Consider the following 14,429-nt stretch of genomic DNA (forward strand, 5'->3'; position numbering starts at 1 on the left):
TCAGAAATCCTAGTACAAAATGGAATAGTTTACAGAAATATTAGTACAAAAAGGAATAGCCTACAGAAATACTAGTAAAGAAAGGAATAGTCTACAGAAATACTAGTACAGAAAGGAACAGCCTACAGAAATACTTTTACAGAAAGGAATAGTCTACAGAAATACGAGTACAGAAAGGAACAGCCTACAGAAATACTTGTACAGAAAAGAATAGTCTACAGAAATACTAGTAGAGTAAGGAATAGTCTACAAACATACTAGTACAAAAAGGAAAAGTCCTCAGAAATCCTAGTACAAAAAGGAATAGTTTACAGAAATATTAGTACAAAAAGGAATAGCCTACAGAAATACTAGTACAGAAAGGAATAGTCTACAGAAATTCTAGTACAGAAAGGAATAGTCTACAGAAATTCTAGTACAGAAAGGAATAGTCTACAGAAATTCTAGTACAGAAAGGAATAGTCTACAGAAATACTAGTACAGAAAGGAATAGGCTACAGAAATACTAGTCAGTAAGGAAGTATCTACAGACATACTAGTACAAAAAGGAATAGTCTACAGAAATACTAGTACAAAAAGAAATAGGTTACAGAAATACTAGTACAGAAAGGAATAGTCTACAGAAATTCTAGTACAGAAAGGAATAGTCTACAGAAATACTAGTACAGAAAGAAATAGTCTACAGAAATACTAGAACAAAAAGGAATAGTGTACAGACATACTAGTACAGAAAGGAATAGTCTACACAAATACTAGGACAGAAAGGAATAGTCTACAGAAATACTAGTACAGTAAGTAAGACTCTACAGACACATTAGTACAAACAGGAATAGTCTACAGAAACACTAGTACAAAAAGAATAGTCTACAGACATACTAGTACAGAAAGGAATAGTCTACAGAAATACTAGTACAGAAAGAAATAGTCTACAGAAATACTAGTACAAAAAGGAATAGTGTACAGACATACTAGTACAGAAAGGAATAGTCTACACAAATACTAGTACAGAAAGAAATAGTCTACATAAATACTAGGACAAAAAGGAATAGTCTATACAAATACTAGGACAGAAAGAAATAGTCTACAGAAATACTAGGACAGAAAATCGTGCTCATTGAAAACCGACCCAAGAATATCGTACATACGAATATGAATATTGTTTATACGATACAGGTACATAAATAAACTTCATGAAATACAATATTGGTATAGGACTGTTTATGAAGTACGAGTACTTGTATTGGAATTTTCTATAAGAACTGTTTTTATTCTGTTTCTTTAAATACGTTGACGTTTAGAATAATATACATGACATTTGTCCTTGTAATACTACAAAAAGAATGGACGTATTCCTTTCCTTCAGTTCTTTTGCCATATTATATAGCAGTCTTCATATAGATGATGGCGACTTGGATTGAACAACACATCTTGAATGGCATGCATTATCACCAACTGAATCGCTATCAACATACATCTTAGAATCCATATTTTTAATGCATTTTACTCATGCAGTATTGATTTAATTATGCTATTGCAGTCAGTAGCGGAGGTTTTATGATGAGCATATCGCCTTTAGATAAAGGAGTTAATACAAATGTACATATATAGGGATACAGGTTCCCAAACGAGTGATGATTGATTTTCAGTTTTATCTAACTAGAGTAAGCTAATTTTCAAATGTTTAAGACACTAGGTTTTTCGAGTTTCTTTTCCAATTTTAAAACATACTAACGAGAGTTAGATAACATAAAACTCACCCATCACAAGTTTGGGTCCCTTTTTCTCTCGCAACGTTTTATTTCTCTAGGGAATACATTGTTGTCATGAACTATGACGTCACAATGGAAATTGATGTCTCAAAGCATTGTTTCTTGACGACAGAGTTAGTTAGTTGACTGATAAAATAACGTACAGGGTGTAACCCACTAGTGGGTAACCAAACTGTTTACCATCTCCTAGCAGGTTTATCCAATGTGGTGGGAGTGAGGAAACCTGTTGTGGTTGCGAATGATTTCTAGAGGTTAACAGTAACTATGGTATACATAAAAGCGTATTCGTAAACATGAATGCATTTCAACGTAATGAAAAGTTACACTTTAAGAGTTACCTGTTAGTATTGAGAAGTGCATTGTAAGTTGTGGTAAGGTTTTTCATAGGTCCGCAATTTCTTATATTGCAACCTGGCAAGATGACGTACGTATAGAAAAATAAGACATTGTGAGAAAGTACAATCGTATTTAGAAATGCAAAGTAAGAAACGCATATTTGGAGGTGCATTTGCATTGGAAAGCACACACTGTGTTACAAGTACATGTAGTAGGTACAGACGGAAGTACATAGTATTTGGAAGTACAGAGGCTTCGGAAGTACATAAAAATCGGAAAATACATGAAGCATTGGGAAGTATATACATTAACAAATTAGATGAATATGAGTGGTTATATGCGCATATACGTAGAGTGAGCGTGTAGGTACATTGCTTTTATAATGTGATAGGGGGGAAAGACTTTTGAACTATCAAACAATGTAAATTACGTAAGAAGTAATAAAAAGTATGACTCACCGAGGAAGTGCACCAGTAGTCCTATTAAGAGTGCCACCAATACCACTATGACAACAATAGCCACAATCTTAACCACTGACCGCTGCCGGGAAGTGAACGACTTTTTGAAACGGACGTCGGATGGAGGTAGTTCCGTGGTCACGTGATAGTCCTTGGCGCGTGACCCCTTCTCCCCTGGGGTACCGTTGCCGCCCGTGGGGCCCATACCATGACGTACCAGGTCGTCCTGTGGGTATCGTGAGTCCTCCTCGTGGAACAACGGGTTGTCATAGCAAGCCTGCAGAAGAGTAACACTCTCATCACCACTAGGGTACAGTTTCCTGTGAATTACCTTGAGAGGAATTCTGTTAAGGATGTTGCCGCTCATGGCCATGAAGTGGGCACCGCACTAAGTTAGAGTGAGAACAGATCCCCCTACAGCCACAGAGCACTATTTCTATAGGTTAAAAGACATGGTCGCCCCACGGCGCCTACTATTTGATTTTTGTATCTAACTCATCTTACTCTGTCTAACGGTTACACTTTAAAATTGACCATTGTTATAAAACGCGAGGAGGCAAAGCAGCAGTGACAGCGATGGGATGTCGCTCGGGTTTGTATCACGCCTAAGACACACAGGGTTACAGGTATCAACATATATGCATAGACTTCCGGTAAAATCAATAAGTTATGCCCGCCGTACTAATTCAACTGGATAATGGACGGCTATGTTTGCATGTGAGTCCGCGTCATTAGTTACTATTTCACCCTCCCCCGTTCTGCCACAGGACAGGGCTCGACCACCAATGTCATGGGCTATATCCTTTGGCTTTTAAATGCATGTATATTGGCTTTTAATGCCGGAAGTCATCATCGGAAACAAATGGACGGAGTTAGAATCCAGTCTGAGCTGTTTCTATCATGTACGCCGGTACAGCAGTGCGTCTATCTGAAAGCATTTCGTTCGGAAGCCGGTAATTCATTCTCGTCCTCGTTTAATCAACACATAAACATCCACTTTGAATGGTGGTAAAGGAGTAAATTTGCCGACAGTTTGGGATTTGGGAAGTTTAGTGTACCATAAACCCGAACAGACGTACGGCAAGGCCAATGGAATGATTTCATCCTTTGATTACAGAATATAATGGTAACAAGCAACTCACGACCGTTACAACACTGCCAATTACACCGGGATTGAAGTTTTCATGAAGCATCGGCAGCGACGATAGCAGCACTGCCCAGAAAGAGTATAAGGGAATAATTTGGTACCATTACAAGTTTCTTGATCGTAACAGTGGGAAATAGCAGGATTGTTAGGAGGAATTACTGGCTCAATTATACCGACAATGGTGTCTCCACACTTTATGGTAGTTACATTGTGTATAATTGGACAGTGCGCGGAAGAGGCCAGTAGTTCACGTATCTCACGTAACGTTCCGCCGTCACAAACAAAATGTTGTGAGGAAATGGTCAGTAATGCAGAACTTTTGTTACCACTTTTAATTTAAGATATCGCGCATACCTCTGTCTATGATTGAGCGTCTGTATGTAAGATTTTAAAATTAAAAAGTGAATCCATGAAAGAAAAAAAAATTGTCGTTTAGTTGTACAGGTAGCAAGCCGTGAGGTTAGATTGTGAATGATTTCCTCCGGCGGTGGTTAAATTGTTTCACATGTAAAATACAAATTACTTTTCAAATGCATTTATTGCTTATTTAAGAAAAATGTCACTAACTACATGACAAGTCTATTTATGCCGTGATGGAGGGAACTAAACTGATATGTGTATGGCAGCAAACACAAACTATCAATTTATTACATTAGTTTGCCTACACCGTGCATTCTTACACGTAACACCATGGGGATCACATGCTGTTTAATACGTCTTTATCCTGAGACACATATATATATATATATATATACGTCTCTGCTTTATCGTAGTAGAATTGTAATAATTGATATGTGTATATTTCACATCTGTTTTTAAATTGATGTAGCTGAATTGTATGCTTTTGAATCATATATATATGATATAGATATGCTGTGCGTTTGGTAAATGCCAGTTGACATGCCCTTTGGTTTTGTATTACAGAGCTCAAATCCCCGAACAACATGCAGTTCTTTTAGTTTTCAAATTGTTATATATTGTAACAAATACACAATACCACCATTTTAAAGATGTTTTCATATTCAGGTATGTTAAGTATATACCATAGCTATACACATTTATTACATACTTACTAATAAATACGGGGATTTTGTATATGCGATACGACACAATTGCTCTAACCCATATCAGCCCTCGCCGTATCACACCCCAAAAACCGTATCAGCCCCCGCCGTATCACACCCCAAAACCCGTATCAGCCCGCAAAACCCATATCACACCCCTTTTGGAAAAAAAATCGTTTTTCAATATTTCAAAAATAAAAATAAATCATAAGATAGTAGTTTTTATTAGTAATTATGTAATAAACAGAATAATACATGCCTTTTTCCATATCACGCCCAGTATCAATCCTCGACCAATATCAGCCTCTGGGGTTGATACTGGGTGTGATATGGAAAAAGGCATGTATTATTCTCTATGTACTGTATATGATATTTATGATATCTACATAATGGGACTCGATGTTATACAGTATTGCCCAATACTCGAATATGGTGACGTTTGGTTTGGCTAAGTATTGTTTAACGTCCTATCAACAGCTATGGTCATTTAAGGACGGCCTTCCCTGTGTGCAAGATGCATGCGTGAAGTGTATGCGTGTGTGTTTAGGGAGGCTGCGATATGTTCGTGTTTGTCTCCTTGTAATAGCACGGAACTGATGCCGATTTTAAAGTGCTACGTATACAGTACCTCACTGACACATACTGCCGAAGACACCCAGCAGGATACCCCATCCGGTCACATTATACTGACAACGGGCGAACCAGTCGTCCCACTCCTAAATTGCTGAGCGTTAAGCAGGAGTAGGAACTACATATATAATTTTTACAGACTCTGGTTTGTCTCGGCCAGGGTACAAAACCCAAAGCCTTTCTCACAGGGGCGAACGCTCAACTAAAGGCTAAACGTGAGGCATTGTCAAGGGAGACATTAGGAAGAAGAAAGTTGTTTAGAAAGAAGAGAAAAGATAAGAAAATAGAACGACTATTCTCTTTGGTGAGAAAAATAACCTCACAGGGTTTACACATGATCGCACGAATACCTGACTTGGTAACAACATCTACCTTTATTGATGTCATTTTTAGCGTGTTGTCCACAACACCTTGGGGTTCGAGACGCCATCAGGTAGAACGGTGTCTGATGTTAAAAAGGGGCATCTAAAGTTAGAGGTACACATTGTGTTAGATGATTCGGTTTATGCGTCAGGTTTCAGAGGGGCTCTCTCAGTTTAGAGGGACGTCTAGGGTTAGAGTGATGTGACGTTTGGGTTAAGGGGGACACAGCTGGGGCCAGTGAGATTATCGATTCATAGGGACTTCTTGTTTTAGCGAGACCTCTTGGTTTAGAGTTACTTGTGGGGTTAAACAGACGTCTAAAATAGGATGAAGCGTTTTTATTTTGTTTGGTGATAATTTCAAAATGGTAAATCATTTCCTCACCTTAGAAATATTTTATAGTCATATATAATTGACAAAAACATACATGTATGTGATTAACAGAGAGGTAGGCAGTCTGTCCACAGATTTTGTGGGTGTGTGTGAACAGAAATACACATTATTAAAGACAGAAGTTTAGTTGTTTTAAAACCGTTAGCTTATATAATAGTGTCAAGCATTTACAACGACAGAGACAACAGTTGAGCAGACCGTTGATGTGCTATCTAGTTTCTGATCTGCTGACCGCTGACAGTAATTAGGAGGTAGATGAACAGAGACTGACTACTGATCAATCAGCACTCATCAAACCCATCACGGACACAGGCCCATTCCAATTAACGGACAAACGTTGTCAATCAAGTCAATAGATGCTTTATAGTTTTACGTGGTGATAGATAATTAGGAATAATCGTACCTAATACTAAACGTGTATTCAGAAGATAATTATAAGGAAGATATTGGGATGATTACAAGTCTCTCCTGATAAGTAGACGTCGAAATAACTAGATTTTAAAAATAATGGAGAAAATTTGTTCGATTATCATTAGTGTTCAAAGATAAGTATAACACCTGATAATCAATTATAGAAGATGCAACTCTCAAACAATTGACATCAGAAAAAGAAAATTGGATTTCTTTTCTAATATAGTTATTGTTTTCACATAATTTTCATTCTCTTGATCTTAATTTCACAGATGAATCAAAAACGGACCATACGATCACATGGTTCAGTAAATATTTACATTGTGTGACTTTCTTTCTGCCTCAACCAAACTAAATATTTTAATAGATGCTTCTTTATTTCGCATTTCTGGTGACTATTTGGACGGAGGAGCAAAGTGTGATCTTTTCCCCCTCTACACACTCATAAACACATTTCAAACATTGCACAACACATATATTATATGCATGAACATTTCTCGCAATCACATTGGTCGGATCCTATACACGTGACCAGTCCTCAAAAACTCTTGTAGACTGGTTATCCGGTGAATATCGATTTCTAAATATAGCCTGTATGGAAATTCCCCGGAACCTGTCGTAGCGCATGCGCAGTTAGACTGGAACGCGATCTGTCAGACGACATTAGAAGATTGCTGCTGGCGAACGTTTCTCCTCCGTTAGGAAAATTACCAAAACTATTCGAGGATAAAGATGCTGTAAACGTAAAAAAAAAAAAGGCCATGGAACATGCAGTGCATTTTCTCCATGCTTACCTTAAGAAAAAGAATCTAGACGATGCATTCGAAAGCTACAATGCTCAACTGTTGTATTTAAACCTGGCTAAATTTTACACGGAGGCTCGCGTACAAAAATCAGAACCTTTGGTTTTGTTTTGTTTATTTTATTGTTGAAGCATATAATAAAACAGTTATGGGCTTTTGTGCTGGTAAATATGATGTGATATGAACCTGAAAGAGTGATATTGACCTCGGCTTCGCCTCGGTCAATATCCTCGGTCAATAACCCTCTTTCAGGTTCATATCACATCATATTCACCAGCACAAAAGTCAATAATTTTATAATGAAACACGAACTATTATCCACTGAGGTGCAGTGAAACAAAATTGATGTTAATGATATGTAAGGCTTATATATTGCATGAACCAATGTACATTTGGAGTGTAAAATGAAATATATAATGCTTATAAGTACTTTTATAATCATTTAAATTTTCAGATAAAATGGGGGATAACATTGCAACAAAAATATAGAAGGAAAGAATAGAACTTTTCAAATTATCATTACATTTAGAAGGTTTCGACGCAAAGGTTACGCTCTGGTCACACTGTATGAGAGAAGAGCGAACTCATATATCTGGTTAGACGATCTAACCAAATAGAAGAACACTCAATATGATAAATTAAACATAAGACATGAGCGAACAACAACACATACATGTAGTTATCGTTATATATACTAGTAAAGTATTACAGGTGGGAAGTCCAGTACCACAGGAGCCTCCTCTGATGAATAGCAACCCGTTGGTCGGTTAACGGATCTTTTGAGTAGGGATCCTTCTGACAGTTCCAAGTTATTCGTCCCGATGAATCTTCGGAGTATTGGCCCTGCTGAGAAACGACGTCTTTTATATCCTACATTTGTTGGACACATTGCGGAATCTGACAAACCTCGTAGCTTTTCCTGAGACAAGTCAACACCTATCTGTGAAACCAAAGTAATAAACAGTCAGTGACATTAAGTGTTGCTGATAGCGTTCGTTCTCACCTTTCCAGCAGAGTAGCAATTACAAATGTACTTTGAAAGCATACTTAACTTGTTTAAGTACGCTTTTAAAAAAACAAAGCCGTTACATTGCTGATAATAGTTGGTAAACTATGATTCCAAACATTTGAAATCTTCTGTGAAATAGTATATACGCTTTTCTGAAATATTCAATTTGAAATAAGATGCCTTGTAAACAATAGTCAAAATAGAAACGTTGGATACGAATTACTCAATGTTTAAACAGTAGGATAACTAAAAGTCTTAATGGTACACTATTGAGATGCTTCCGTTGTGTTCCAGTAGAGTGAGGAGCACGATAAAGGGTAATAAAGGGACAATATAATTTTTCTCTTTTTCCTCTTCTTGTGTAAAACTTTGTATATATAAGACCAACAACATACAACAGTATACGATATAGTCATTACAGATAGAACGTTTTTCATTATGTATGTACTTAGCAACTACTGTTCTATCTACCCCTTTCCTGACTACATGTACCTAGTAAAATAGACCCAATATCTATAAAATGACAGCATATAATAAAAATGATGAGAGTATGTCATGCACTTCGAAAAAAAACCAGTTCCGTTGCATGATAATATTCGATTATAAAGACGCTGATCACGGGGCTTCCCAGCCTCGACAGTCTTCTTGTTTATATAAAGAAAATAAGAAGATATCTTTAAAAAAAAAAGTCGAATTGATGTCTGTCAATGTAAAAGTTAACACATATATTAAAGTATCAATAAAAAAGGTAAAATTCAACAAAGCTTCAACAAACAAAAACAAAATACACCATAGCGTCAACACAAAGTTATAAAATACAACATAGCGTCAACACAAAGTGATAAGATACTCCATAGCGTCAAAACAAAGTTATAAAATACACCATAGCGTCAACACAAAGTGATAAAATACTCCATAGCGTCAACACAAAGTGATAAAATACACCATAGCGTCAACACAAAGTGATAAGATACACCATAGCGTCAACACAAAGTTATAAAATACACCATAGCGTCAACAAATAATGACAAAATAAACCACAATGTCGGCAAAGACAAAATACACCATAGCGTCAACACAAAGTGTTAAATACTCCGTAGCGTCAACACAAAGTGATAAAATACTCCATAGCGTCAACACAAAGTGGTAAAATACTCCATAGCGTCAACACAAAGTGTTAAATACACCATAGCGTCAGCAAACAATGACAAAATACACCATAGCGTCAACACAAAGTGATAAAATACACCATAGCGTCAACACAAAGTAACAAACTATTCCATAGCGTCATGAAACAATGGCAAACAAAGATCATTGCGTCAAAACAATCAATGACAAAATACACCACAGTGTCAAAAAAGACCAAATACACCACAGCGTCAAAAACGACCAAATACACCACAGCGTCAACAATGACAGATTACCCCTTAGCGTGAACACAATCTGAAAAATCCATCATAACGTTATTAGCGTAAAAAAAGGTAAAACATATAACACAGCGTCGAAACTCAAAGACAAAATATACCACTGCATCAATACAGTATTAAAAAAGAAATATCACAGCGTAAACACTCAAAGACATAATATACCATAGCGTCAGTCCAGAGATAAAAAAAAAAATAACACAGCGTAAACACTCAAAGACATAATATACCATAGCGTCAATATAGAGGTTAAAGAAATACCACAGCGTAAACACTCAAAGACGAAATATACAATAGCGTCAATCCAGTATTAATAAAGAAATACCACAGCGTCAACAAACAAAGAAAACTATTTCACATCGTCAATAAAAAAAAAGTAAAAACATATAACACAGCGTCAAACACTCAAAGACATAATATACCATAGCGTCAATCCAGAGTTAAAAAAGAAATACCACAGCGTAAACACTCAAAGACAAAATATACTATAGCGTCAATTCAGAATTAATAAAGAAATACCACAGCGTAAACACTCAAAGACAAAATATACCATAGCGTCAATCCAGAGTTAAAAAAGAAATCCCACAGCGTAAACACTCAAAGACAAAATATACCATAGCGTCAATCCAAAATGAAAAATAATACCACAGCGTAAACACTCAAAGACAAAATATACCATAGCGTCGATTCATAATGAAAAATAATACCACAGCGTAAACACTCGAAGACAAAATATACCATAGCGTCAATCCAGAGTTAAAAAAGAAATACCACATCGTAAACACTCAATGACAAAATATACCATAGCGTCAATACAAAAATAGACAATCAACACTTAGTCAACACCAATCCTCCATCTAGACAACTACGAAATTAGAACACTTACATACAAGAAATAATCAGTAAATGAACAATAGGAAGGTACTCATTTATCAGAGTCATCTATGTACGTAGCGATATATTAAAAAAGAAAGACGATATAATTTGCTTTTATCATCATGTGTCGCTAAAAAACTGGATGGGTAACAAATAAAATGTGTTTCCTGAACCATATGTGGGACCATTAGCCATTGCTAGTATACCAAACACCGAAATACTAGTAAATCTTAAAATACTTTTAAATATTGGTCACGTCACGCCTACCAAAAACCCTATCATACTCGTAAACTGACCCGGTCACATTATTCCTTCGGAGGTTAATGTGATTAAAACAAAACCCAAAGCCAACAAGAGCAGCTGGTGGAAGGATCGGATTTCAATTTATATTAATCCAAAAAAGAGTAATGAATGATTTTTGTATACCTACGTACAAGGTCATTACAACGTTGCTTTGATGAAACACTGGATAAAACACAATAGTATACTGCCAATGAAACAGTGTTCCATAGCAAGTTTATATAAAGAAGAGTTTCAATGTAGATTCGTAAGTCACTAATCCAATTTCTAATGAAATTATATTTCATTTGCATGCCTTTGAGAAACTAGACACCGCTATTTAATATAATATTGCTAGTTTACAAGATGTTAACATCTATTAAAATCAGTTGCTTTATTTTTTCATGGCAGTGAGAGATTTCAAAAGGAAATGATCACAGACTGACATCACGGATTTCCAAACCCGTCCTTTCGATATTGTCTGAATAATAAACATGTAAATACATACAAAACATTAATTGTAGCCATGCAGTCAAGAAAATACGCTGTTGAATTGAAAAATATGCCTTTAGTGTCCAATAAACAGGTAACTGACAGACAGAACAGGTTCGTTACGAAAAGATGGCAATACTCTTACGTGTTAAGTAGCTATAAGCAAACTGATGGCTTGTCGCCTTAGTACTACAGGTACATTTTTTATGCAATATGAAATAACGAGATAGATGCCATACACCTGAAAATGTCGATGAAATGGGGACGTGTCGATGACGAGGATGTAAATATCATATAATATGAAACTACAGTGGCTGGTACACGTGTTAAGAGGCTTTATACATATTAGAATCTAATGAAATACTTACCATGCTTGCACAAACTCTTGGCAATGTCTTCTTAGCTACAGGTATGTCCACGCGTGGCAATGTCTTCTTAGCTACAGGTATGTCCACGCTTGGCAATGTCTTCTTAGCTACAGGTATGTCCACCCTTGGCAATGTCTTCTTAGCTACAGGTATATCCACGCTTGGCAATGTCTTCTTAGCTACAGGTATGTCCACGCTTGGCAAGGTCTTCTTAGCTACAGGTATGTCTGTGTTTTTTGACTACGCGTTTATAATGGCCATTCCGATTGCTCTTATTTATTGGTTCAGCGTGTTTCAAATGAATTTAAATATCTCTTTCTGGTCAAATATATCACCAGACTTCCAAGTGCTAATTATCAGCCTGTTTCGTTTGGTACAAACTGACAACGACTCAGTGTTGAGTAAAAGGGATGCGAAATTAGCGCCAATTAACGTAGATACCATGAGGTCCAAAGGGCCTTAGATCAATCGTCTGATTGAAAATTGACAGACATTTTGAAGGTATGCCCATGTGTTACGTTACCGGAGTCTCATTGCTAATAATTCTTAATTTTTACACACAATTGTGGAATATCAAGTCTCGAGTATATGTAAACGAAGGTAGAGAATACTGAATTGTGAACAAATCTATTATCTTAACTTAATATCGATAGAATTAGAGCGAGACACTTGAGATGAAAGAGGAATTTGAAGAGGTGTTCCGGAGTTGTGTAAGCGTCTTCAGTTTCACGGACGACACCCGCTATGTTAATATAGGTCAAATCACAGTGATGTCACGTCTTCATATATCTTACTAGAGAAGACAATTCAAAACTTGTTTACCCGAAAATATTAATGTTGAACTTTGAGCTAATTGGGTAGCTCTAATTATGTGTTTAGGTTTTTAATATAAAACATTTATATCCGTATATCTAATCCATGCTTATAAAAGATTGCATCTTCCGACCAAACATTTATATGACGTACTATAATAAATGTAATTTACAAATTTACTCTAAGGAGCCTTACACAATGATATCTATAAGGCATATTAATCAACTCATTGTAATTAGCATTAGTTAAGTATTCTTTGTGCGAACATACGTAGACACAATATTCACAAGACAATTGAGAAAACATATTGAGTACAGTCTGCCCGGCATCATTGCTATGAACGTACAGAACAAAAAGACCACGGGTAAAAAGCAGGCGTTAACAAGGGAATATTAACATTTATATCAAATGTACAAATGTAGCAAAGGTTTCCATCTGTGTTGCTGCAGATAAAAGAGCGACATGGTGTGTCCGACAGTGTTAGTGAAATGGTGTTGCTGTACGGTGTTAGTGACATGGTGTCTGTATAGTGTAAGTGACATGGTATCTGTACAGTGTTAGTGACATGGTGTCTGTACAGTGTTAGTGACATGGTGTTGCTGTACGGTGTAAGTGACATGGTGAATCAGTACAGTGTTAGTGACATGGTGCATGTACAGTGTTAGTGACATGGTGTCTGTACAGTGTTAGTGACATATTGTTTCTGTACAGTGTTAGTGACATGGTGTATGTATAGTGTTAGTGACATGGTGTATATACAGTGTTAATGACATGGTGTCTGTACAGTGTTAGTGACATGTTGTTTCTTTACAGTGTTAGTGACATAGTGTATGTACAGTGTTAGTGACATAGTGTATGTACAGTGTTAGTGACATGGTGTCTGTACAGTGTTAATGACATGTTGTTTCTGTACAGTGTTAGTGACATGTTGTCTATACAGTGTTAATGACATGTTGTTTCTGTACAGTGTTAGTGACATGGTGTATGTACAGTGTTAGTGACATGGTGTCTGTACAGTGTTAGTGAAATGGTGTTTCTGTACAGTGTTAGTGACATGGTGTATGTACAGTGTTAGTGACATGGTGTATGTACAGTGTTAGTGACATGGTGTCTGTACAGTGTTAGTGACATGGTGTATCTATACAGTGTTAGTGACATGGTGTTTCTGTACAGTGTTAGTGACATGATGTGTCAGTACAGTGTTAGTGACATTGTGTGTCAATACAGTGTTAATGACATTGTGTGTCTATACAGTGTGAGTGACATGGTGTTTCTGCACACTTTTAGTGTGACATGGTGTATCTGTACAGTGTAAGTGACATGGTGTGTCTGTACAGTGACATGGTAGACCTGATTTTGTCCCTGCCAGACTGGTGTATTGATCTCAGTTCACAACAACGTCTAGAGTCTCCTGATGACTGCTAATGTTGTAACGTGGAAATGTATCACTTATTCCGGTTTTTTCCCCTTATTTCCCTGTGGATATATCCAGAGTTGTGTTGATTTAGATTTAACCGAGCCTGCTTAATCAGCTGCGTTTCGGATATTAAATAATATTGAGATGACATTATACTTATCTGTTTAGGGACACGATGACGTAGATTTCTCCTTTGTATTATCTGATGACAGTTTATTGATGTTCTCATAAGAAGTGTATAAATGACGTCAGAGCAGTATGTTTGATCATACAATAAACACAAACTCAACTACTTATAGAAAGACTAGATATAGCTAGTTATCTAGACGAAATTAGTGCATTTATATGTTTGAATCTATTGCTCGATAAAGCTAGAG

General features: G+C 36.5%; 1 protein-coding gene across 1 annotated transcript in view; it reads right to left on the reverse strand.

Annotated features, from left to right (window-relative positions):
* The window catches only part of LOC110449955 (atrial natriuretic peptide-converting enzyme-like), a 99,666-nt gene that overhangs the window by 71,468 nt on the left and 13,769 nt on the right, over positions 1–14,429 (reverse strand). The window contains exon 2 of the mRNA XM_021497139.1: positions 2,564–2,840. Coding sequence (XP_021352814.1) covers positions 2,564–2,840 — 277 coding nt within the window. The remainder of the gene's footprint in view (positions 1–2,563; positions 2,841–14,429) is intronic.

The sequence above is a fragment of the Mizuhopecten yessoensis genome, unplaced genomic scaffold (assembly GCF_002113885.1).
Source record: "Mizuhopecten yessoensis strain PY_sf001 unplaced genomic scaffold, ASM211388v2 scaffold4843, whole genome shotgun sequence".
Taxonomy (NCBI): domain Eukaryota; kingdom Metazoa; phylum Mollusca; class Bivalvia; order Pectinida; family Pectinidae; genus Mizuhopecten; species Mizuhopecten yessoensis.